The following is a 26462-nucleotide window of genomic DNA, read 5'->3' on the forward strand; positions in this document are numbered from 1 at the left end:
TAAATATGAAATCTCTCCATATTCCATCTCTGGCTGAAGATGTAAGAAGTGGCCTGCCTAATTTGAACCCTTGCCCTTACTCTCTGGTAGAAGAAATATATTGAAGTGCGTGTAAAGCAGTATCTGATACATAAGAACAACTGAAGTAGCCTGGTCATTGTAAGGCAGGATTGTTAAAGCGTTAGAAATATACTTCTCATTCAATTTAGGCCCTTTTTGGAGGTCAAACCTTCTAGTTTCAGAATCCTCTAGAAACTGAGCTCACTAGATCTGGGTAAGCCATGTAACTGTTTATGACCTTGAAAGTTTTGCTGTGAGTTTCTCAAATTGTATGCTCTTCTCATTTCAAGAACTTGCTCCATCTCATGTAAATTTGATTATCTAAGTTCAAAGTGAGTGCTATATGTTTCCAAGGTACTCCTCCCGCAGACTTCTGCCTGAAAGAAAAGGGGAAGGAGAGGTTCCTGTATCTGGTCATATTTAAAGCAGTGAACCTTAGAAGGGATAACCTTGAGTGCTTGCTGAAGGGAGATGACTTTTGATATGCGAGACAGTCTGAAACATGCTCTGTTTGAAACTGCTCCTCAGGCATTTCAGGAAAGGTAGTTGTTGATTTATTTATTTTGTTCATTTTTATTTGGAACAGGGAGAATGTCTCTACCTCTTTAGAGGGAAATTAAAAATAATATTACAGATCTAGTTCATCTTGAAGCCAGCCTATATATTTATTCACTGAATGTTGGATTTTCTGCTATCCAGTTGCTTCAGTGAATACCAGTGATTTTGAGCCTCCTTTGTCATGACATAACTTCTTCCTGTGTGCTCAGTTGATCTCGTTCCTATATTATTGCTTGTAGTAAAATATCAGTTTGGTTTGTGTTGGAAGATATTTAGTTCCAACTCCCTGCCTTAGGCAGGGACATCGTCCACTTGATCAGGTTGCCTGAAGCCCCATCCAACCTGGCTGTAAACAGTTCCAGGATTACCTTTGTCTTAATCTGGTTTGAAACCTATTAAAATAGTACCAGTGTTGATACCGTGTCTAAAATACCTTAGGATAAGAGAGAGTAGTGTGGTTTCCTAACTGAGTTTTAGTATTATTGTTCTTCATAATTTTTAAATATTTAAATATGATAAGACTATTTATGTTAATAGACTTTTTGGGGGGAAGAGAGAATGTAGATATTTAGTAGACATTTATGAGGTTCACAATTCCCTCTGTAAATGGAATGCTCAGATTAGATTTTTATTCTAGAACATGCTTTTGGGCATTTCTCTTCTAACAGGTGTTGTTTGGTTGTGTTTTTTTTTTCTTGTACAATTATTTTTTGTATTTTTTTTAGCAAGTCTGTATGGTAACAATTATAGAAAATATGCAATGTCACAGTACAGAAAGTATGAATATAGAAAGAAATAGATCACAAGTCACTACGTACAATGTTTTTTATATATCAAAATTAATACTTTCCAATTTTGGTTGTAGGAAAAATGAGCGATCATATTTTATTGATGTTAAGTCCATTTCCTGCACAAACTTGTCACCAAATTCTGGATCATTCCTGTAGAACTCAGCCAAAAATATTATCCTGCCAATGTACTCAACATTTTCTGATCACATAGGAATTTCTTTCTTATTCACTCTTAACAGCATTAGGAATTAAACTGCATGTTCCATTAGTAGACATCTTTTTCCTTTTCCTCAGATTGTCAGCCATTGAGTTTCTTTTTAAGTTTATATATACTAAGCATGTCTGCAGATACCTCTGTTAGTAATCCGGAGTTGTCTTGTCCAGAAACACTTCAGATATGTGAAGCAAAACATGTAATGCAGGGTTACTGCGCAGTGTAAGCTGATTCCTTCTGAATGCTTCTCTGCTGTTGCTGAGCTTCTTTTGATGCCCAGTGCAGCTTAGACTGTGCTAGCTCTCTAGTGCTTAGTTCTTCCTGTTTGAATCCCTGTAATCACACTTCTCATCACACCAGGAAAAGTAGCATTTAATTATGACTACCTTGAGAGTAATTAGGAATGGATCTTGGACTTTTGTCTAGACAGAATTAGACAATCAGAAAACGTTCTCATAGCAGTCAGGATTTTGCTTGTCTAAAGACAAAGTGCTTAGTAGGAAGCTCATCTAACTGATTGCTTGCTATCAGTTTCTTAATCTGTCAGCGTGTTAGGCCATCGCTGATGGAACTGATGCTGTTTGCTACCTAGCAAAGCACACAATCTTGACGTAAGGATTTCCAGTAATGGAGTGCTACTGTATTCCTTAAACCCATCCTGAATTACCGCTATAATGATACCTTGGATTAATTGGTAACTGACATCTGTCAGAACAGCTCCTGGTTATTGGACCATGTTGTCATATATATCTTCTTGTCCTTACCCTTCGCAGAATCACAAAATTGTAGGGGTTAGAAGGGACCTTTTAAAGATCATGTAGTCCAACCCCCCTGCAAAGCAGGCTCCCTAGACCAAGCTGCACAGGTAGCTGTCCAGGTGAGTCTTTAATATCTCCAGAGAAGGAGACTCCACAAGCACTCTGGGCAGCCCGTTCCAGTGCTCTGTCACTCTCACTGTGAAGAAGTTCTTATGCACATTGGTGCAGAACTTCCTATGCTTCAGCTTATGGTCATTTCCCCTTGTCCTGTTGCCACACACTGCTGACAAGAGTCTGGCCTCATCGCTTTGCCTCCCACACCATAGATATTTATAGACACTGATCAGATCTCCTCTCCGTCTTCTTTTCTCAATGCTGAACAGACCCAGGTTGCTCAGCCTTTCCTTTGAATAATCTGATTCACAAGCAACCTGAGGATAAAGTTAAAATTCGATGTGCAACAAATGCAGCTTTTATTTATTTGTCTTTTAAACAGACTTCTAAGTTTTCATCTGTGGAGAAGCTGGACAATGTTCTGACTTTGTTACTGGAAAGCAAGATAATTAGTTGTGAATTCAATGTGTGCCAAGGTGAAGAGCACCCTCAACAATCTAGTGAGTCCTTTCTTTTTCACATTGATTTTTGTTACTGCTGCAATGGTTATTACTTATAAATGTTAATAAGGCAATCTTTAAATATTTAAGACTGCTGGTGAAGTGCAAAAATCCATGATAAAGACAGCATAACCAAGGCAGAAATGGGAAAAAAGAATTTTGTAAACCATTACTTCATGAGTCAGTACTTACATAATTAAACTTGTCTGGTTGTTTGATCAGCTTTGGATTAAATTCAAATTAACAGCTTTTCAGCTCAGTAAACTTATACTCACAGAGAAAATAGGCAACAAGAGCCATGATGAGGTGTCTGTACATTATATGTGTGTATTATTTTTCTTCTTAATTGCTCTTTTGCAGTACTCAAACTTTGCACTCTTATTTCAAACTAACAGAGAAAATCAATTTCTTTATTATTATTATTATTTAAAGAGAATGGGTTGCTTTTGATCTTAGAACACCATTAGGCATCGACATTGATTTTAGTAACTATGTACTTATTGGTTACCAGTACTTTATTCTGGCCAAAAGATAATTATATTATTGAAGTATGTGTATAGTGAATTAAAGCTGGATTTGTCTGTGAAGTAAATGTATTGTACATACAATTCAGTAGTGTACCAACAGGAACTACTGCTTATTGGAGGGCTTGATTGAATTAATGAACCACTTATTAAAGATTCAAATTCTATTACAGTAAACCAAGAAGTTGATTATTTAGTTTGTGTTTTGAAAAGCATCATTATGATGTTATTTCAGATGGAGATTTTTTTTTAAGAAACTGTGAGTTTCCTTTCTGAAATAGTTAAGGAAGAAGTATTTGAGCTGTTGGCTGACTTGTGTTTTGTGTAACCAGACTATGAATTTGAGAGAAAAATAAACTCAGTGTGTTGAATGTACAACATAATAATTTTCATAAGCAAATATAACAAATTTCTGTGGTAATCTCTGCTGTGACCACTGTCATACTTTCTTTCATTTTTAGTAAGTTTTCTCTGATGATGAATGTCACCCCTCTGTAGCAGATAAACATGATTTTTCTCTTTTTGCATTCTGAAAATGAGATTAAATGTCAATCTGAATTGGAAGAAGCAAACAATTAGGGTGTTAAGTGAGGTATTTACCCTTGCTGCATTTCTGTGCAAAACTGCGCAGACAGGACAGAGGTGTATAGGACATATTACAGAATTATTCTAAATGTGAAATGTTCATTCTGTTGGGAATAGAAAAGAATTTCTGCTTCTCTGAGGACTCTTTAGATCTAGGCATACTTATGAATATTGAAAATAATGTTTATCAACATGTAATCCTTTGCCAAAAAGTCAATGCATTTCAAGAACAACCCTGTGAGCTTGGCTAAATACTGACCGGTGATCTTTGAAAGACTGAAAAAGGTAAAAATGGGGAGTCATACTGTTCTTATTTTGTTTTGTTTTTACAAACCAGTATTTCAGATGATAGTCATTGATGTATTTTTCCATGAATAAGATCAGTTTCAGTTTCTTGTTTTAGATGAAACGTCCTATTATAATAGTTGCTGTAGTCATCAAAAAGTAAATCAGGTACCAGCAAAATATTGTTGTAACTGCTCTATTGGTAAAAGCTTGTCAGAGATAGAATGCACATTTCAGATTTGTTCTGTGCCCCTTTTAAATTTTGTTATTGTTTTTTATTATTACTAGCATTCCTTTATTTAAGATAAAGACTTTTTTTCAGTTCATCGAGGAGAAGAATGTTTATATAAGTGATATTTGAAGGCATGATCTCTGAAGGAGAATATTGGAAGCCTGGTCAGCTGAGAAAGCTGATAGACTGAGCAGAAGCCTCTGTAAAAACGTTGTGGTTAACATTACAGTGTTAACCAAAAAGAGATATATGAGCATGTCTGGCTTTTTTTTGTGATGGTAATGACATGTCTTCTCCTCCATCTTTTGTGGAAGCATTTAACTAAAGCTGGAGATACTGTCCTGAAAGTTGTATATTCTGTACAAATCTGCTTTCAGGATACCTCATGTGTGTATTATTCCTCTCTAGTCTGGTAAAAGACTCCAGTCAAAACACGGTAACTAATCCAAACTGGTATTTCAAAACTCTTTTTGAGTTGGGGAAGTTCTAAATCTAAACTTGAATTTTCATATTTATGAATTCATGGTGTGTTCATTTCTGAGGTCAAATTAAAAACAGATAACCTGAGGAAAACCTATTTTTTTCTCTCTCAGTGAACTGACTGTTATCTGTTAACATTACTCTAGTTAAACTCATATCGTTGAGGCCACTTTAAAATTGTGATTTACTTATTTTATACAAAACACTGCTTTTTGTCACCTAACACTACAGGCAGCGTACATTTTATCCTGATTTCTCTGATTCTTTCTTTCAAGCTGAATCATCAGTCTCAAAAGAATGAATTTAGGTTTCTAGCTGCTAGTGAAACAAGAGGTGAAAAGACAGGCAGGTGAGAGGAAACAAAGTGCTTTAGTGTTTCCTTGATTTAATTGATATTGACACTGTAGATATCATTTTAAATGTGTATTTAAATTGCTAATAGAAGTAATGTCCTGTATCAGTAATTTCAGAAATAAAAGAAGTATGTCTTAAAAGTCTGCAGAAGTATAACTGTAGACTGTTCTGTTTGCTTACTGCAATGTTATGAAAATTCCCACAGGCTAAGACAGTGCTACAATAAAGTAATATTAGATTTTATGCTCCGTTTTATAGCTGAGGTGTTCCAGAATGCTCTATAGAGAAGAGGAGAGAAGGGATTATGACAGGACAAAACCCCCATTTAACCTTGTGTGTGCCAGCTAAAGCATTAAGAGCAAGCACTACTTTCAGAGTTAGCTCAGGAAGTTACCTTAATGAACTTAAAAAAAAAAAAAAAAAAAAAAAAAAAAAAAAAAACACGTTGTCACTGTCTCTGTTCCTGCTTATAGAATCATTAAGGTTGGAAAAGATCACAAAGATCTTCTTGTTCAGCTGTTGGTGCATCACCACCATCACCAGCTTTTGAGTTCTCAGTGTAGCTGCCTAACGATGGCAGCTTCTCTCCATTAATGTTCTTCTGTAAAATAGACTAAAAGTGGTTAACTTCTGTTTACCCTAATGACTACTACTTTTGTTCTGTTGTGTATTTTTTTAACTTAAATATATTGGTTGTTCAATTTCACAACTGATAGAAGTTCCGGTAGTTTTCCCACTGTGACAAAGCTGGAAGCTCATGAATGCTTTCCTGCCTTAAGCATGTGTGCATTCAATAAATTATGGTATTGCTGCTGTGCATAATGCAGCATTTCAGTTGCAAGAGTTAAACACAACAAGATAGAAATTTCTATGCAGTAGAACATCTGATTTGTCATAGGAGCACGCTTAAACTCTGAATTGGCAATTTAGAGAACAATTATAATTTTAAAAATGAATTAGATCATTCAGTGTGTTGTTCTTAATTGTTTGTTTTTATAATGGTAGCTGTAGTTGTCATTGGCTTTGCTATAATTCGTAGAAAATAGATCCCTTCTTAACCTTTATCTAGTGACTTGGGAGGCATTTAAACAGCCACTTTTGACATTTTTCAGAATAAGAGCAAAAAGAAAGACCAGTAGGTTTCAATCATCTCTTTTGAGGTCATTAACTTTACTATTTTTAAGTTAAATGTGTTGTTAGGGAAGGAATTTCTGGGACATCAGGTCCAAAAATGTCTCTGACCCACTGCAAGGATGTCAAAGGCATTAACTTATACAGAATGGCTACTGATACTGCAGCTGCACGCAAAAGTGGGCATTAAAGTACTAAGGAGGTGGCTGAAGGGAACAGCAGCCTGAGCAACTATATGAATAACATTTATCAACAGCAACCATATTCAGATGGCCTCAAAATACTCAAGAGTTTGAAGGTATCTATTACTTAGACTTGGAAAACTTTGGCCCATGCCAAACTTTGGCATCCTTCTTAAAATGCCGGAAACTGCTAGGTGAGTTTGGCTTAGCACAGCAGAGTGTTAAAAACTGTTTTAAATGGGTAAACTCATTAACATCATGTGGTGGTTGTCACAATAACTTGTGACAAGTCAGGGGCTTCCTAATCCCAGCTGGTGATCTGCTTATCTTAAAGAAATAAATAAAATAAAAAATAAATATCACTTCAGCCTTCAAAAAGGACAAGGAGGACCCAGGAAACAATAAGCCAGCCAGCCTCACCTCTATACCTGAAAAGGTGATGTATAATGTAAAATGTGCTATATAATCTGCGTGTTTCATAAGGACTGGGATATAAGGGAGAACTCAAGAAAAATAACAGAAAGAGAAACGAAATGAATTAGAGAAACTAAATAAATTATTTGCATCAGTGTTTGCTCTGAAAGAAATTGTGTAGATTCGAAACTATAGTGCTGACTGGGAGACAAGAAGAAAGGGGCTGCAGTTGAAAGAATCATAAGCTAATAGCAAAAATTGGCAGGACTAGAAATTACCAGGACTAACTGGTATTCAGTCAGTGCTCTGAGGGAACTGAAGAATAAAATAGCGGGATTTCTTACAGCAGTGTGCAATTTTTCAGTTCTGAAGTACCAGAAGTTGTAAATGTGATGTCAAAATCTAGTTTTGCTAGGAGCCTGACTTGGCCATTAATATAAACTGTAATAAAATAAAAATTCTGTGATGTTTGAATTGCATAATTTTTGAATGTTCATAATATTGATAATTAAAATTATTTTCTGCTATTCTTTTTGATTCTGCAAACAACATCAATTTGGTCATTGGTTGCGTATGGCTGAATAATTGTCCAAAAACCTAGAGGCAGATGATATGGAAAAAAAACTAATAATGCAAAGTATTCAGAGTAGTAAGGATACGGGCTGCTTGGGAAGTAGTGAGGAAAGGCCTTGTGAGATTTTATAACTGTGCCATAAGATGACAGATGATATTCAGCACAGGTAAAAATGAAGTGATGCAAGAATCCTATGCTGTCATAGAAAATGAGAGGCTATGAGCAAGCTAGTAGCACTCAGGAGAGAGACGTGTAGTTCCATGATAAAATCAACTGGTTGCTAGGTAGCAGATCAAAAAGCAAATGAAATTAGGAATTATTAGAAAAGGAATAGAGAACAAAACATAATTATGACAGTGCCTAAATTCATAGTTCACCCATAAGTTGAGTATCATGTGCAGCTCTTCTCCTGTCATCTCGAAATAGTTATATTAAAGCTGGAAAAGGTTCAGAAAAGAATAGTGAGGGTGATGGAATTGATTCTCTGTAAGGCACAGCTAAGTAGACTGGATCTCTTCAAGAAAGAAGTTCCGGGAGCAAGTCATTGAAAGTTGAGAGAGAACAGAGAGATGGAGTATAAAATGAATTAGGGGCTAGCAATAGAATCTAGCAGTGATCGTGTTGAAAACAGAATATAAACTTCACACTGACAAATCACAACAGAAAAAGCACCAGTTGATTAGAAAGTATAATATGGAGGCAGAGGGAAATACTGTTTATGCTTAGTCTCTCATTTGTAACTTGTGGCCTCTCTTAGAGTTTTAATATATGACTAAGTGTTGAAATTATAAACTTAGTTCTGTTCAGCTTTGTCCCAGTTTTCAAAGGTGAAACAGACTATGATGCAAATGAATATCATGCTATTTCAGATAAATCCTGAAAACTGTTGTCTGATGCATTCATCTGTTAATACTCTGACTTTTTCATTGTTGTTAAGCAAATTTTTGCAAGTCTCTGCTAGTCATGAGAATTTTCAGAAGTGATCTGTAATATGAAAACATAGGGACATTTTCATAGGTTTACAGTGCTTTCAGATTTCACAGATGATAAATGTTTCTAAAGCATTAGATAATACACACCTTTGTAAAAATGTGTCATGGCTGTAGGATTTTTTTCCCCTTGCAGGAAACTTATTTCTTAAGACTGAACTCCCTCTTTTCTTTTTCTTTTTTTTTTAAGCAAGAGGGATCTCTTAATTATGCTTAATTGCCCTTTATTAAAATATGTATGTGATTTGTATGTCTGTTTAGGCTGAATTGGTGAGCTGAAGCCAATTGTATGAGCTTGAACAAGACCAAGTGCCGAGTCCTGCATTTCAGTTACAAAAACCCCACACATCACTGCAGGCTCGGGATGGAATGGCTGGCAAGCTGCAGGGAGGAAAACTATCTGGGGGAGATTAGGGTAGGATATTTGGAAAAATTTCTTCTCAGTGGCAAGGTATTAGAACAGGCCCAGAGAGGAAACAGAGCCACTATCACTGGAGGTTCTCAAGAAAAAGGTAGATGATGCACTAAGTGACTTGAGCGGTCACAGCCATGGTTTGATGATTGGATTAGATGATCTTAGTGGTCTTTCCAACTTTTATTTTTTTTACAAATTATACAATCACAAAGTAAATACAAATATTTATATATATATATATATATATTCTTTTGGTGCCAGTTCTGTGCTGGCAGTTTGAGAAACTGTTATTCAATAGCACTAATATTCTAAAGACTTCTGTAATGGAAGCTGGCAGGTGTTTTATAAGAGAAAAACTGTTTATTTGTTTTTTTATATAGATAGCCATTTGGAAGAATTTCCCACTCTCCTTCACTGTGCAGCCAGATTTGGATTAAAGAACCTTGCAGCAGTTCTGGTAAAGCATCCTGAGGCCACAAAGGCTTGTAAAATAACCAATATAGATGGAGATGTTCCAGCAAGTATAGCTGAAAAACATGGACACAAGAAAATAAGAGAATTAATCAAAGAATTGTCGGTAGGTTCATGTGCTTTTTCATTTGCTCTCCGTAGCCAGATAACAATGATGTTTCCATTACTGAAATTGCCTAATACTTCTTTTGTAAAGCCTTGTACATTGTAGTCCTCCTACTGTAAAATATTATTATATTCTTTATGTCTCAGGAAGAGGGATCAAGATTGGGTACAGCCACTTTTTCTGCACTGTTGTAATGAAGAGTTTCTATGTTGCTTGAATTTTAGGCATTAAATGGAAGGAGAACAGTAGATCAGAAGTACCTGACGTGGCCTGAAAATACAGCTAGGTCTTTGTTTCCAGCACCATGTGATATTATGTGCTAGAATAGACTAGCCCAATCATGTAGATTAGTAGATACAGATATCTACTTCAAAATCACTTCCTACTTTCAGAATCTCCTCTTCAAAGTCTGTTGCGACCACTTACATGGAGTGAGAAAGCCAGAAGTTTTAGTTGTCCATTAGCCAGTCATCTTGATGTAACTATGGATAGGCATAGAACTAAAGATGAATTTGTGTAAATTATATAGGGGAGAATTCTTAACGTACCTGCTGAGGAAAGTGCAAGAAACCTTTGTTAAGTGAGTTAAGGTAGAAAAAGATATAGTAAAGAATGGAAACACTGGCTGACTGAGATTAGCTCACTAATGCAACACAAGTAAAAACTGGAGCATGCTTCAAGTCTCCTAAATGTGTAATATGGCATTTTAGAAATGTTAGCTCCAACCTCAGAAGAAAAATGGCTTATTTGTGTCCCCTGTAATAGTGCACTTAAGAACAAAAACACTTACTGTACTTCTGTAATTGATGGGAATGTGGAGAAGAAATACTTGCATGGCTCTGAGCCAAGTAAAATTTAGTTTAATCATAATCTAGGAACTTCCTGTTACAGTTGCAGTATTGAAATTGATCATTATTACAACAGAAGTACCATTGTATTTCACATACCTCTCACTGTTTTAAAATTGTTACCTGTGTTATGTCATTCCTTTTAGGAATAGTTGCAAGATATTCAAAGAAATTCATCACTTCTGTCTTAAAGAGCAATAGGGTTCCAGAAAAATGAATGTATTAAATATATGTTCAGTTTGTCTAAAAACTTGAGAAGTCCCTTTCATTTGCCTTTCTGCCAGGGAGTCCTTTGGAGGAGTCAGAATTTCTTGAGATGTGTGGTTAGAGAGAGAAAGCAGCAAAAGGGGGAAGGGGCTCCTGTAGCTACTGTTTATACCTTCAAATCCAGAGCTTTGTCGTGCTGGCCTCTTTGGTGTATGTTCAGCAGACCTGTGTTTGGAGTTTTCTGATGATGGAGCTTTGCTTGTTACACCCTTCGTGCCCAGCAGGCATATTGCGAAGGTACTGATGTCTCTGTTGGCCAAGAAGACCTCTAGGACCTAACTTGCACACTGGTTCATCTGTGGTACAAGTTCCCTGTGTTTGTTTAAAAATCTCTTTTCTGGAGATGGATGCTGACAATCTGATGTGGGGAGTATTACAATCACAGCAAGCAGATCTGGCATGATCAGCTGACATGCCAGAAGCTGATCTCCTGGTCTGTGTAAATACAAAGCACAAGGGAGGGATCACATAACCTGTAGCATGCTTCTGTTAATATAGCTGCATGAATGAGAGAGTCAGGAAGAGGTTTTCCTCTTCTAAAAAAGTGTGTTAGGTTCAGGAACATTTGATGCTGAAACAGCCCACCACTTAATAGCCTGTATAAATGGTGCTCCCCAAAGCAGTAGTGTCTGCCTTGTCTCTAGGAATTCTGCGTTTCAAAAGCTCCTTGAAAATGTCTCCCATGCATCAAGGGAACATTGCATGAATCGATCCATTTGTGTTAAAGGTACTAAGTTGATAGAGTGGTCTCTACAATAGAATCTGCTTCATGGGGATTGTGATAAAGCTCTGACTCAAATAGATAAGTAATTTGTTGAACAAATCGTATTTTTCTTGTATTTTAGCGCAAAACTACTTAAATGGGCACTCAATTCCAATTCTAACACGTGTTTCATTTGAGCTTCAATTAAGTTCAGTTACCTCGTCTGTGGCATAAAATAAGAATATTATTTAACGTTCTGTGATAACTTTCTGAATTATCACTTTGTCTTGTGATATTATTCCTCTGTAGAACCAAGGGCTTGAATGTTTTCTATTATTGCTTTTATGTTGAATTGTTTGAATTTAAAACTAGTAAGAGGAGTAAGTATCTACAAATACTGACAGAAGTCTCGGTCTCAGAATCTGAAGAGGAGAAATGAACCTTTTAAGCCATTGCTTCTGCTAATAGCTCAAGTTTCTCTAAAAATGGCTTGGTCATTTTGATGCTTGCTGTTCTTGTTTCCAGTTGTGAGCTTTTATGCCTACATAATAAAGGTTCTGTTTGCAGAAAATAAAGAAAAGAAACTCTTATCCAGAACACAAAGGAAGATTTCAAAAAGTACACGAGAGCAAATTTTTGAGCACTAGGTGGCTAATAAGGGAAGTATATACAATCTGTGACCTGACCATTTAGAACTGGAGGTTATACTTGTAGCCACTCTAGGCATGTAAGGTTTGGAATGGACGTCATTCTTCTGGCACTTTGGGATGCTAATTTCTCTGCCCCTTTATTGTGATATTGACTGGGTCATTCAGGAAGATTACTGTGTGCCATTTGCAGCATATGTCACCATTTCTAAGAAAAACACAATTCAGAAAGTGGTTTATTGGTTGTTAATGCAGATAATTTCTGATTGTTGGCTGTGGCCTTTAAAAAACTTTCCCAGTGGTAAAATAACTGTTATTTAAATATAAAAATTGTAGTGATTGTTTCATGTTCCACCATGTAGTCAAGACAGCACAACTTCAATTTGATTTTTAATATATCTTCCGGTATTTCTGGAATTGGCTGTCTAAAATTTGAGGCAGAAAATAGAGGTTTGCTTTTTTAATCAAGACCTGTGGCCAACGCTGGGGCAATGCATATCAGAACAGTGGACAGGTGGAAATATTCCCTCTGCTACCAACATAACCCTGTCTGGATTTCCTAATATTTTTCCATGTCTGCCTGCTTCAGGTGTCTCTCTTAGGCAGCTGTTGAAAAAATAATAAGTATTTAATCCTGCACATTTTAGTGAAATTTCTGTGGATTTGAGTAGACTGGAACAGTCTCCTCAAGTTAGGCCTTTGTGAGAAGTCTGTTTTCTTTTCCAGAAGGGAGAGTCACATTAAGTCTTTTCTAGTTGTTGAGGGACTTTCTGCAAAGTCTAGCTTCGCAGTTATTGGGTTTTCTGTTTTCAGCAGTTCTCTCAGTAAAACAGAAGAGGATAATCTAACAAGAGACATAATTTTCATTCAGAGCTTATTTAGTGGAAGACATGTTAGATAAGTGTTGAGGAGGAAATTGTTTCTGCAATAGCAAGCTGTATTTTTATAAATATTTGGGAGCTTAAAGGATGGGTAGCTCTGTAGGCTGACATAGTTCATCACTGTATGCTTCTCTCCTCATATCCATGTCTTATTTTGAAGTCACTGTTGGAACAGAATCCAGAATTTCTTCAGTTTTTTTTTTTTTAATAGGAAATAATCTACCAAAAAAAAAAAAAAAAAAAAAAGCATTGTGGAATTTGAGGGCATTTTTTTTTCTTTTGCTTTTTTTGTGTAAAATGAATATATCCTGGCTACTGTCTGAAGCTACCGTCTTCAAAGGCCAGTGAATCTTTAGATGGTGGGAATCCATTTAGCAAGAGTTCACAGGGTTTGATAGAGAGTTCTAGAAGCTCATTAAATATAATCTTTTTCAAATATAAATTATTATATTTTTATTTTAATTATTCTATATTATATATTATAATTATTTATGTATTATTCTTACATCAGTGTTTGGTTTTCTGTTTTTATAAAAGGCTGTATGAAAAGGCAGAGCTCCCTACCATGAAAATATTATGCATTCAAAATCTGATTGCAGTTTCTTCCTAAGCTATTAATTTTCTGCTGGGTAAGGACCACATGCAGCAAGATGATGTGTATACATATTAAATAATCTTAAATGAAATTAACTTGATTGCTCTCAGTATTTGCTTAATTCTTTTAAATGCTACTGTAGGGTTGCACTTGTCCCATTGCTTGTTGCTTTCAGGTAGCTGGGAGAATTTTTGAGAGAGAAGATGATTAATTTGTTTTTTAAAATTTGTGCTAATCCACTAGTGATTCCTCCTTAAGGGCAGCTGGGATAATATTCTTTCAGCAGTATTTTAGTGATTAGAAATGTTGGTTGTATGCATCCTTTAATACACTGGAAGTTACTTAACTGAAATGGAGAGCTGAATGCTGTTTTCTTTTTTGTACTTATTAGTGAGTAGAAGTCACAAACTCTTGGCGATGAAATCAAATTCCTAAGCTTCTTGAAGAATCTGGGCAGAAAAACCTTTGAACTTCAGCCAGCTGACAGGCATACATCATCCTATAATTTCATTTAGATGTTTGTTCATAGAAACCTTTTTATTTTCTTCTAAAATTCCTTCTAGAGAGGCTTTGCATTGTCAGTGCTTGGATTCTTGTGGGATCTGGCTGGGGGTGGGGTATTATTTTTATTTTACTGTCCATCAACGCTTCCTCCTCTCTTCTTTACATGTTCTCAGATGGACTCGCTCTCTGTAATAAAAACTTGCTGAAACTTACTGCCTTTTAGGATTAGAGTCAACAACTTATGTTTAATGAAGAGATGAAGGTACTGACTGAGCACAGAGTTTTGCTTTGAGGAGAAAAGACTAGATTTCTCCTTTAAAAAAAAAATGACAGACATTAAACACATTTTTAAAGTTTCTGACTTTTATTCAAACTAGAAACTTGTGCCTTAAAAATAGTTAAATCTTCTGTCATAACCACAAAAAATTGCTGTGTATTTGGTAACCTTTTGTATGAGATGTATGAGATGAGATTGAAATTTTTAATTTAAAATAAACAAGGATAGTTTTCTTAAAGAAACTCCTACCAACAGTCTTCTGATGTTCTCCTGCTATAGCAGTGGCACAGTTGTTTGCAGTTCTGTGGTTCAAAAAGCTTTAACAATTTTTAGGGAAACTTGGATATTAATGGAAACTCAGGCAAAATGCTAGTGAATTCAATTGCTGGAGTCCTGCTGACTGATTTGTGGCAAAGTAGTGTCAGCAAAGGTGTTTAGAAAGGGAACTTTGAGGGGTTTTTTTTCTGCTTGTTGGTTGGTTGGTTGTTGGTTTTGGTTTTTCAGAAAACAGTCATCCCAGTCAGTCATTTGTGTTGTTATGCTCTGAATTTGTTTGAACACATGAAAAAGGTTTGGATAAACTGTTTATGTTAATGAAAAATACAAATACAGTGCTTTACAGAAAAATGAGAAAACAAAACTGACCACGTTATGTTGTCGTAAAAATCAATGCCGTGTTATGCCAAATCTGTCCTATCTTTAAAGAAGCATGGAAATAAATATGTTCAGGCAGATATAGACTGCGCACTAACGTGAAGAGTTGTTAGAAAGTATATGGCAAAGATACACAGAATAATTGTTTTCAAAGTAAATTAGCTGCTTTTGTTTAACCTCTGTCATAAGGGTACAAGTAATTTTGACAAGAAATCCAATTAGCTGTACGATGTAATTTCTCTATTCAGCTAGTTAAGTTACTACTGATGCCAAAAACATAAGAAGGATTCAACAGGCTACCCATTTCTGTGGATGTTGGAAATTTAAAGTTACTATATGTCATGTTTTATTTTCATCAGATGAGTATGAATCCTCCACACAAGCTGCAACCCAGTTGCAGGAGCCTAAAGCAGCTACTTCCTGAGAAGAAGCTACTCCACAGTTGTCCATTAGAATTGCTTCTGGTTCCTTTCTATCAGCTTTCCTAATCTGTGCTGTTCTAATAACTGTTAGTAGGCGAGCAGGTTGCTTTTTTATTTCTTCCTTGTATACAGATATCTCTAATAACGCAAAGGAAAAGTTTAAATGATTTAAAACTCATCTGCTAATTCCAGGTTTTCTGCACAAGGGAGGAGTACTGATGCATTCCATTGTAAAGACAGAAGCAAGTTTTGGGTATTTCCTCTGTTGGGTGAAGTGATTTGCAGGTATACGTATAGCTGTCAAAAAGCAGATGAACTTCAAAATAGTATATGATCTCAGTGAGACTATCTGGAGTATGCCCTTTGGCTGCCTCCCAGTGATCTGCAAAGGAATCAGATATCTGTCTCATCTTACAAGTTAGTGAGTACAAAGAAAGATAGCACCATATCAAAGTCACCTTTCACCAGCCCCTCAGAAGAAAAACAGTAACAAAAAATACACAAAGAACAAAACTATTTAAAGATGGGTTTCAGCTTCATGAGGGAAAATGAAGGAAAATGAGAAGAGGAAGGGAGCAGTTAGTTATTGTGGTAAGGTAGTCTCTTATCCAGAGCCACCTAATTTTTGAATGATGTTGAAAGGTCCGAAAGGAGAGGTTTGATCTCAATACCCAAAGAAAAACTAGGGGGAAAAGCAAGAATTAATGAATAGGGTTAGGTAAGAGACTTGCTATGTCTTTAGCAGCCTGAAGCTTTTGAAGCTCTGCACAGCTCTAACAGTGACTTACTAGACTTCCCTACAGCTGTAATTTATTGCTTAATTAGAAAAACTGTCTTTAGGCTCTACATCAATAGAATGACCACTGGGGAAAGGCATTTCTCAAAGTTACCAAACCCATTATATGAAACTGCTTTAAAAAATCCATTTGTGCACTGCATACCATTAGTTCTGCTTAATACAGCTGTGAACAGTCTCCATCTGTAATTCTGAGAATCCAGCACAGAAGGCACAATCTTTGTTTTGCCGCCTTCTCTTCCCACCCATATATATTATTCTACAATAAATGATTCAGTATTTCATACCCAAGACTCTAGGGTACCTGGCAGTATCATTTTGCTTTTCTTGAATTCAGTGCAAAACTTAAAAATGGTTCCCATACACTTTCTAACTCAGAAAGGACTATGCGTCTCCTGCTATGTATGTTCACTTTCATGAAGAAAGCCAATATGCTAATAGATTGCTTTATAATACATCGATTTGCAGTCTGTAATTTGCATTATAATGCTGTCTGTAATGGGCATAGGCAGCCATCCTCAACCTCACAAGCTATGTGCCAAAGTCCTTGTGAGTATAGTAGCAGCAGCAATGTATGTATGTCAGAAGTTTGGGAGTTTTCCTAAGGCAGCAGAAGTTAATGGCTCCCTCTTCCTATGAGTATGAGGCATGGAACAGGATCTCAGTGCACTCTGATGAGTCACACTGACTTGATTTTACTTGGCTCTGAGATTTCACATTATTTAGCTGTTCCTCTGTGGTCATAAGGGTGATCTGGGAGCTATTCTTCAAATATTAGTGAACGGCTTAAAAATTGTGGTTTGGCCACCTGTGGCCTTCAGGATTCCAACTGAGTACGTCTGCTGTTAATAAATAACACTTTCAGAGAGCCAAAAGGATGGAAGTAGGCAGGAAAGTCTCCCTCCATGTAGAAGATGCTAGCAAGTTCCTAGGTTACCTAGGAAGAAATACAGAAATCACTATCTGAACCAGTCATGAAAGTACCTTAAGTGTGATTCCTAACATGATTGTTTAATAGAAAATCTTTTTTAATGAGATATATAAGGACTGCAGTAAATTGTGGCCAGTTTGCCCTAGGGATACCTATCGTCAGTGACAACATAATAAGTAAATTGTATAGCTGTAAAAACTAGCAATTTTAATAGATGTATTTGCCCCTCTTTTCAAAAAAGATTTTTTCACAAAAATAGGCAGATGTAGATGGAGTCCTGAGCTAGCCATGCAGACAGAGAACAAGAAAAACCTCCTAGACGGTCAAAAACAACCATTTCAGGACTCTGAAACAAATGTGATAGAGCTTATCAGTGAGAACTGCTCATCTCATTTATTTTTCCAGATTATTAAATAAAGAATAGCTTATTTTGTTTTTTCTAGCTTTCCGGTGCAGCTATTAAGTGCACCCATGTAATGTAAGATGAAAGATATTTCTTTTTTTTTTTTTTTTTTTTTTGTAAATTAAATGACTGAGAAGCAAAAAATGACGAGCAAACTTAAACAGTTCATTGAACTGCAATGTTTTGCTGTAGCTCATGAAATATGATGTGTTTAGTAAGAACTTTCGGCATTCTGAAAAACAGGCTTCATTCAGCCTTTTGACTGTGAATCATTACTGAAGAACAAATAATGCACAGTGCTGGGAGTAAAATGCAGCACATTTTTCAGGCAATACCTAGCTATGAGGAGTAGTTAGACTTGTAAGAGGTGAAATTCTTCAGAAAGGTGGTAAACAACTGAATGGAGTTTTAACTCTGTATCTGCAAGCGAGTAGAAGCCAACAGAAAAAGCAGATGGTGGAAGTGCGTGATTAAAGGCTGTAAGCAACCTTGGGAAAATGCAGAACCACTGAACTACTTTTGAACAAAGACATCCATTACTCAGAGCAGAAATAGCATATCCATGATGTAAATGAACAAAACCAAATCTCCATCAGAGTTAAAGTTTTAACCCACCTACCAGAGCAGAGTAGAAAAAAGGTAAAGCAGAGAACAGAAGACTATGCAAGGATTTGGAATAGAGAATCTTTTTCTTATGGAGTAATTTCTGATCCAACTACTTAAACTAGTAACTGGGGATCACCAGTAATGAAAAATATGCATTGCACAAAGTATGCTGATCTAAGTAGAGATGAGATTATGATGTTCTGAGGTATTGTGAATCAAATTAAGTTATATTTAGTGTGGCACCCGGCTCACATAAGCATATAGTCAACATTTGGTGTTTCTGGATGAAGAAGTAACATGGCCACAAGTAGTAAATATATGCCATTATACCAAGTAAATGAAGATTTAATGGGATTTCAAAAAGCTTAAGAGATTAATATGCTTTTGAAAAGGCATGTATTAAATGAAGTGGATCATAAAATACTTTTCTTTTGTTATCTAAAAAGGTCTGTGATGACTCAAGGGAAGGCTAGCTACAGATGAGTACAGGTTATAAAGAGCTAATCCAAAATACACATGTACTGATTTTGGTAAAAGTGAACTTTGTAAACTGTTGCAATAAACGGTGTCAAAGATTTTGAGGAAAGTAATAATTCTTTCTAGTAATAATTCTATAGTAATAATACTATAATACTACTAGCAATAGTAGAAAACATCAGAGGTTGCATATTCTCAGTTATTACTACTATGAGAAGATTATCTCCTATAAAGTTGGGATTTCTTCTAGTATTTTCATTAACAGGATGAGGCTGGAAACTTTGGGTGAATAAATTACAAAATATGCAAAAGGATAGGATGCATTTAAAAACAGAAAAGTCTACGGTGGGGGAGGCAGGAATATTTTATATTTTGAATATTTTATATTTTCTTATTTTCAAATGAAATATTTTATATTTCATTTTTATATGATTGAAGGCTCATCTAAGACTTTTCATACACATCAAAAATATAGGGCAGGTCAAGTAAGAGAATTCATTGTTGATAGCTCGTGAAGAATTGGCTCCCTAGAGAAAAGTAGACACAGATTTGTTTATGTTGCCGGGGACAGAAGAGATCATATATTTTGTGTTTTTGTTCTCATTTCCCTAAGAAATCTCATTTACGTAGATAAACTAGTGATTGGACATATCAAATTTGTTTTTGCTGAAAAACATGATGCTTCACCTGCTAATATCTGAAAATCAGTGATATTTGTGCGTGCTAGAGTGAAATGCCTTGCAGTTGGATACATATTTTAGAAATTGAATGCTATTATTCATAATTTTAATTATTTAAAAGCCAGTGAAAAAATTGTATTAAAAGCAGCTATAGACTAACACAGCTGTAAACTTGTATTAAATCCTGTAAATTAGTAGAATAATGCAAATAAATCATGGAATGTCAGCATCTGTAACCAAAAAAAAAAAAAGTAAATGTAAGGACTAGAGCAATAGGGAGTGGACAGAACTCAATGTGAATTTGGGATCTTTCCACTAATATAAATGTTTTTACAGAGTTTAGTGGACTATTTTGCATGCTAACAGGAAACTACCATGAAAAGCTGAGGCATCTACTGCAGGATCTACTCCATCCAGTAGAAAAGGAATATTGATACCTGACAGCAGTGACTTTGGCATACTTTACAGGACTTGCAGATTTTATGACATATACAGAGAATGATGTGGAGTGGTTGAATGCTACTAGTTTGTTAATAAATTGATTAAAGAAGTTTAACTGCTAAGAATTTGTGAGTCATTTATGATAGTCAGAATTGTAATTTGACCTTTCTTTTGGATTTCTCTAGTTAACAAATATTTCCATTTCAAATACTTAATAGTTAGGAAATTTTATTATGTTAATTATAATTCGGTTAGCTGTGAAATATTGAGTACTGCTACGTTTCTTTAGATAATAGCTGTAGGTTAATTTGCAGATAATTTCTGATTGGAGGAAGTTACGCGTTAGATTGGTACACAAATTATTATAATGCTGCCTTAGCTGTTATTGATTCTATCAGCGCTACATCAGGCTCATAGCATTAGTTAGTATATAGGACAGGCACACTGTTGAGAATTGTTGAGTGGTTTGTGGAGTAAATGCTTCCATGGTTATTGAATTCTTCACTTTTTGTCCCAGCATAGGGAGGACCAACATCTTACCTCTGAATAAGTGTCAGTAGTGAGACTTGGCAAACTAATTCTAGTCTTTGGCTTATAAAATTTGCAGTTCTGTGTTCTTAGCAAAATGTTTTGTAATTTAAAGCTGGTTTTGATTATATGCTTTAAGCACTGCTTTAGATGTAGTATTGTGTGTATCAGAGTACATGGTGAACTTTGCTATAGCTTAGACAAAACATCATGCGTTAACATGTGTTGTTATAAATAAAAACCAGAATTATATGAAATTACAGGAAAACTGTCAATATTTGACCAAACTATGTAATTACCAAACTATATTCTTAATTTTTGCTCCCCAAAGATGTGTTAAACATTTTATGCAGAGTATGATTGCTATTTTTCAAGAAGCAAAGATTGGAGTTTATGTGGTGAATGCATGTATTACACAGATTAGACCCCTTCTGTCTCCATCACACTGGATGAGCTGCAAAAATGACTAGAGGTCTAAATTCAGTGAAGTTACAATCATTGCCTCTGACCTTTAGGCTTGCATTGTGCATCTGAGTAGGGGCAAGAGATGAAGGCATTATTTGAGTTAAGAATTTTACATGTTACATATAATTCCACATCTTTGTTGAGAATACCTAATAAGAGGAGTGATGTCAGAGTATCCTAAACAATCTCAGCCCTCTTGGTACTTGTAAGCTTCTGAGGCTAGATCTAGCTTTTGCTATGCTCGTTACTGCTAGAAGCAGACCATAGGCATGTGTATGCAACATGCCTGACCCAGCATATTAGGTTTAGTTTGTGATTTTGATCCATTTGTAATTATCCCATTTTTCTCATGTGGCGCTGATTAGAGATGAGGTGCAATTTCATTATATTTTTCTTCTATTGCCAACAGAGTTGTGATTGCTTTAATATCATAAATAAGGAGCTTAGTTCTACTCAAAGAACAATCCCAAAAATCGTAACAGTGACATACAGCTACCAATAGCAACCAGTACTGTTTGCAGGAGTATAGGATTGTGTCTCTTCTGTGATAATGAATTATCTTTCTCTTGTTCAGGCTCTCCATGTGATTAGGAGTTATTGCTGAGTAAAGACAATGACATGGCAGATAGCCTGTTTTTGGTTTCTAGAGTAGCTTTGAGTTCTGGGAAAAAAACTTTTGCTGTCTCTCTCTCTTCTGCTCAAATTTACTATGAATAGTGTGGGAATATGATATTTGAGATTCTTGTATATATCCATGAGAAAAAGCTACATACTTTCCCAAAACTAGCTCTGGAAAATGTTCTTTTTAGTCTTTTTAGTATTATTTCATCTCCATGCCCAGGAAGATGGCCAAACACAAACAAATTGTAAATGTGTCAAATTAAAAAATTAAACCAGCCTCCCTGTCAGCTTAGTCTTGTACTGTGCTTTGCATTCTGGTTCTTACAGAACTTAATCAGGCTTCAGCAGCTGAGGTATGGAGCCCCTGAAGCCTTGTAGATTCCATGAATGTCACTAGGCCCTCAGAAAGGAAAAGAATGAATTAGAAAAATCCTTCAATCCTTCATTTCCTAACCTTTTCATACAAAAAGTTCTGGAGTGATTAGCGAGAGTGCGAACAGAAAGCCAACTGTACCCTGGGAGTGCTTGGGGAGGGGTGGCTGCAAAGCTGCCTAACAGAAAGGGACCTTGGTGTTCTGATGGACAGTCAGCTGAATATGAGCGAGCAGTAGCCAAGGTAGCCAAGAAGGCCAGCGGCATCCTGGCTTGTATCAGGACTAGGGAAGTAGTCCTGCCCTTGTACTCAGCACTGGTGAGGCCTCACCTTGAGTACTGCGTTCAGTTTTGGGCACCTCAATACATAAATGACATTGAAATGCTGGAGCTGGTCCAAAAAAGGGCAACAAAGCTTGTGAAGGGCTTGGAGAATATGCCCTACAAGGAGCAACTGAAGGAACTAGGGCTATTTAGTCAGGAGAAGAGGAGGCTGAGGGGAGACCTTATTGCTCTCTTCAAATATCTGAAAGGTGATTCCAGTGAGAGCGTGGTTGGTTTCTTCTCACTGGTGACAAGGTGAGGGGAAATGGCCTCTAGTTGTGTCAGCGGAGGTTTAGGTTGGCTATCAGGGCTAAGCAGAAATCAACAGAAAGAGTAAACACCAGTGCAGAAATCTAATACTTTTTATTAATAATTTCTAAGCTATCTACCAGACCTTCACGGAAATTACGCTGTATTTGTAAAACGGGGGGTGGTAATTTCACCATTTTGGTTTTGTTTTTTTTTGTGTGTGTGTTCCTCATGCTAACATTTCCAATGCTTTAGGATAAAGTTGCTAATGAAATTGAGATGAATTCGTGAGTACTTTCCCAATTCTTTACACATCTGACAAGTGATAGTGTGGCAAATAGCTCTTGAAACAAGTTTACGTCCTCTGAATTGATAGGTGCTTTTGACAAGGAATCCAGTAGATAAAAAAAATCAACTCCCTCAGTGAATGCAAATTTATAAAAGGTAATTCTGAATTTTGTGAGTTGTTTGTTTCTTTTCCTGTTTGTATCTTGGGGAATTTGATTCCAGTTTCTGTATGTATTTGAGTGTGTCAGTGCCCCAAAGAATCTAGGGAGATGAAAAGTGTGCTAAGGTTAGAAAAAACAAGTAATTAGCAAAAGCGCTGTTATATAGAGAGTTAAACTCTAAGTTATATTATTAATTATAGAAAACTTCATTCGATTTAATCTGGCATGATTTTTCCTTAAAAATAGTTTTTTGGTGCTTTGTTCTTGATTTCTTATGTAAGCGAAGGTATCTGGCTGGCACTTACTCAGATGTTGCAGCTTGATCAGATCTGACTTGCACTCCAGTTTCTATAGGGGCAGTGCTTTGAAAATTTGCCATTTTTGATTTGGGTGGTTTTCTGTAAATGCTTGTTGTTAGAGGTACTTTAAACTTCGCAACAGTTCTGTTGCTGAATGCATGTAATACCTTTCAGCACATGTAGCTTTAACATGTAGCTGTTGAATTTAACTTTCATAGCCTGTTCATTTTTCATCTTTACAGATAAGGTCTTTGTGTGACAGCACGAAATCAGAATTTCTGAGATGATGTACAAAAAGACATCAGTTCTAAATGTGCAATTTTGAAAGCCAGAGAGCTTGCAAGTACCAGAAATAAATTGACCTGTAGTCATTATTTTAATTTAGGAGACTGTTTTGAAGGGTCTGGGTATTACTCTGGAGAAAGTCGCAAACCTCCAAACAAGGCAGACAATATGTGACATTTTATACCTGTCTTCCATTAGCTATAAAGCCTTCAGTGGCTGGTGATCCACTTAGTTCCTTCACTTACAGAATAAGTTAATGATGACTCATCTAAAATGATATGTTTTCAGACCAATTAGTAGGTGTGATTTATACAATATATTCTCAACCGTTAAAATCTAAATTTGCAAGTGTTATTAGAAGCTATTTCATGAAAAAGCAATGCAGATTTTTTATATTAGTATAAGTGAATCATCTTTTTGCTAGAAGTGGTTGGTTTTTACATTGTAAAACGTTCAATTTTTTTAATCTTTTTTTTTAATCTGTTCAGTTAATGAACTTGCTCACAGTGATTGTTCTTTTGGTTATGACATTTTTCTGTAGTTGTATGCCCTCTATAAACATGTCATAGTTCAGGTGCTTTCACTGTTGTTTCACCCCTTACCTTGGTTAAAATTAGGTTTGTTTTGCATTGATTGGAGAAATACAACAGTCATTAAGAAATATGCCTTTTTTCACACAGTAGTAACAGGAAGGGTTAGAGAAGAGAGAGCTCAGGAAATTCTATTGTATGAATATGTGTGGATTTTGTTTTACATGTACATGGATATTTTGTTTAGTGCTACCTGAATTATTCTACTTGTATAATATGCATGTGTATTACTTGTGAGATGGATATGTTAAGGAAGTCTATGTAATATTCTCTCAACTTTGTGTTTTCTCTTAGCTAATAGTTTACTATTAGACCAGTGATAGTAACTTCTATCAAGGATACTGGAATCATGTAACCTGTTATTTTTATTCCTCATAGAGAAATATTTTGTACCTATAAACAGAAGATACCTTTTTATTTTAAGGTTTGGGTCTCTGACTTCTCTTTCCCCTTGTAATTCCATTTTTGCCCCACCTGGGATTCAGAGTAAAAGTAGAAGATGAAACCCACATAGACTATTCCTAAATAGTTTCTAGGTCCAGAAGAAAACTAGCAAGTGTGCTTCTTTGAAATGAGAAGTTATCTTGTTTGATATTGTTTGTGCTGCTTATCAGCATACACAAAGAATAAAAGAGGAAACATTTGGAGCACAAAGGTTTGTGCATAACTTTGAGTGGCATTTTCAGTGACAGCAGGCAAAGAACAGTGATGTTTTCGTCTCTTTTCCGCACTTGAAGGATTATAAAGCAGTCGAGTTTTTGAATTCCAAATCAGAAACATGGGGATTTGGAACATCTTGATCCAGGTTGTAATGTAATTAGAGAGTATTGCAGGTTAAGGTGTTATTTCCAAAGAGAAAAGTAATTTCTCTGACTCATGCCAAGTTGACAAGATAAACCAATTTCATAAAAAACAAACAAACAAACAAAAAAAAGCCAAGAAAATCACATACACAGAGAGGCACATGACTGCCAAATCCAAGATTTAAACAGTAGCTTGTTTTCCTGTCTATTCACAACAAAAAAAAAATCACCTTATTTCCTAAGATTTTTATTCCTTGTATACAGACTTGCATTTCTCTTACCATACTGGTCTTCTGAGTGAAATTGATTTTTTTTTCTGAATGATAATTAACTGTTATACATACAAACTTTGCCATTTCGCTCCTGTGTCTTCACAACCTTCAATTAGTATCCTCAAATCAAGTGATCACTTCTATTGCGGATGGAAGTGCAAGATGTTCCTGTGTGTGTATTTCCTTTAAAAAACTTACACGACAAAGGAGAAAACAAATTCTCTAAGTACTTTAGATAAATCTGCCATATTAAAAGTCTTCAGACAGGAAGAGATTATTTGACAAGGTGTATTTGTATGTGCTTCCTGATCTTACTCTTGTTGTAAGTCAATAGACTGGAGGTGAACAACTACAGATGAATAGAGGTAAAATGTTTCTGTAAACGTGTTTGCAGATCAAATGTGTTTTGAAAAATACATGTGCAGATGGGCTCAGAGAGAAGAAAAGTTGCAAACTTTGAGTGGGAAGGACTGAAGGAGTAAAATCTATTTTGATAGAAGTAAAATTCACTTTGGACTTTAGAAAAAGTCCAGGTAGACTTTTGTGTTTGCTTAGTGTGCTTCGCCCAGGGCAATTCCTTTTCATGCTTTTCCTTAACACAACCCTTTTAAGTGGGTTAAGGACCAATAGGAGGAGATAGATACAGCTCTGTGTTACAGTAACATTTCAAAAACAATTTGTAGTTCAGGGCTCAGTAAGAAAGTCGACAGCCATATTAAGCACAGTGACAACTAGGGTATGTTATCCATTTATTTGTGTTTAGATGATTCATCATATATTCTGTAATTGCCAAGTTGTTCTCTAGTAACAATGAATAACTAGATTTAGATGAGAAGCAGCAGCAATCTATTTAAACAGACCAAAAAAAGCATGACAAAATATGAGAAGGAAACTCTTCAGAACAGTCTTAGTCCTGGAAGCTCCACATGTCATCCCATGGAATCAACCTGACATGGCTCCTGCTTAGTTATTGTGCTGCTGTGGCCAATAAAATGTAGTCAGTAATTGAGGTAGTGAAAGACTTGTGTTTTCTGGGGGCCTTGGAGTCATGTAAAAAAATTGTTTTGTGTGTGTTATCTCACCTCTCATTTTCATAAGGAACTGTAGCTTGTTATTCAAAAAAGTGGAGGAAGTGAGCAGTGTGCTGCGCCATCTATGCACTGAGATGGCAAAGGATTTGGGGAAGCCAGACTGCATGAGGAGCTTGAGGAGAGGTTATGAATCTGCTCTCTCTCCAGTCTCCATGGTACAAAAGAGTTGTAAATGGGGAAATGGAAGTCAAAGGAAGGGAACTGTTTTCCCTGTCACTTTATTTACTCATCTTCTCTCCTTTCTT

At 36.0% G+C, this 26462-nt stretch overlaps 1 protein-coding gene across 3 annotated transcripts in view; it reads left to right on the plus strand.

Moving 5' to 3' along the window:
- The window catches only part of BANK1 (B cell scaffold protein with ankyrin repeats 1), a 129491-nt gene that overhangs the window by 41846 nt on the left and 61183 nt on the right, over nt 1–26462 (plus strand). For 2 of the 3 annotated variants that reach the window (XM_031608836.2, XM_031608837.2), the window contains exons 6-7: nt 2878–2995; nt 9541–9737. The exons of the other annotated variant lie outside the window; for it this stretch is intronic. In XM_031608836.2, coding sequence (XP_031464696.2) covers nt 2878–2995; nt 9541–9737 — 315 coding nt within the window. The remainder of the gene's footprint in view (nt 1–2877; nt 2996–9540; nt 9738–26462) is intronic. 3 annotated transcript variants of the gene reach the window in all.

Source organism: Phasianus colchicus, chromosome 4 (genome assembly GCF_987193195.1).
Source record: "Phasianus colchicus chromosome 4, bPhaCol1.hap1.1, whole genome shotgun sequence".
Classification (NCBI taxonomy): domain Eukaryota; kingdom Metazoa; phylum Chordata; class Aves; order Galliformes; family Phasianidae; genus Phasianus; species Phasianus colchicus.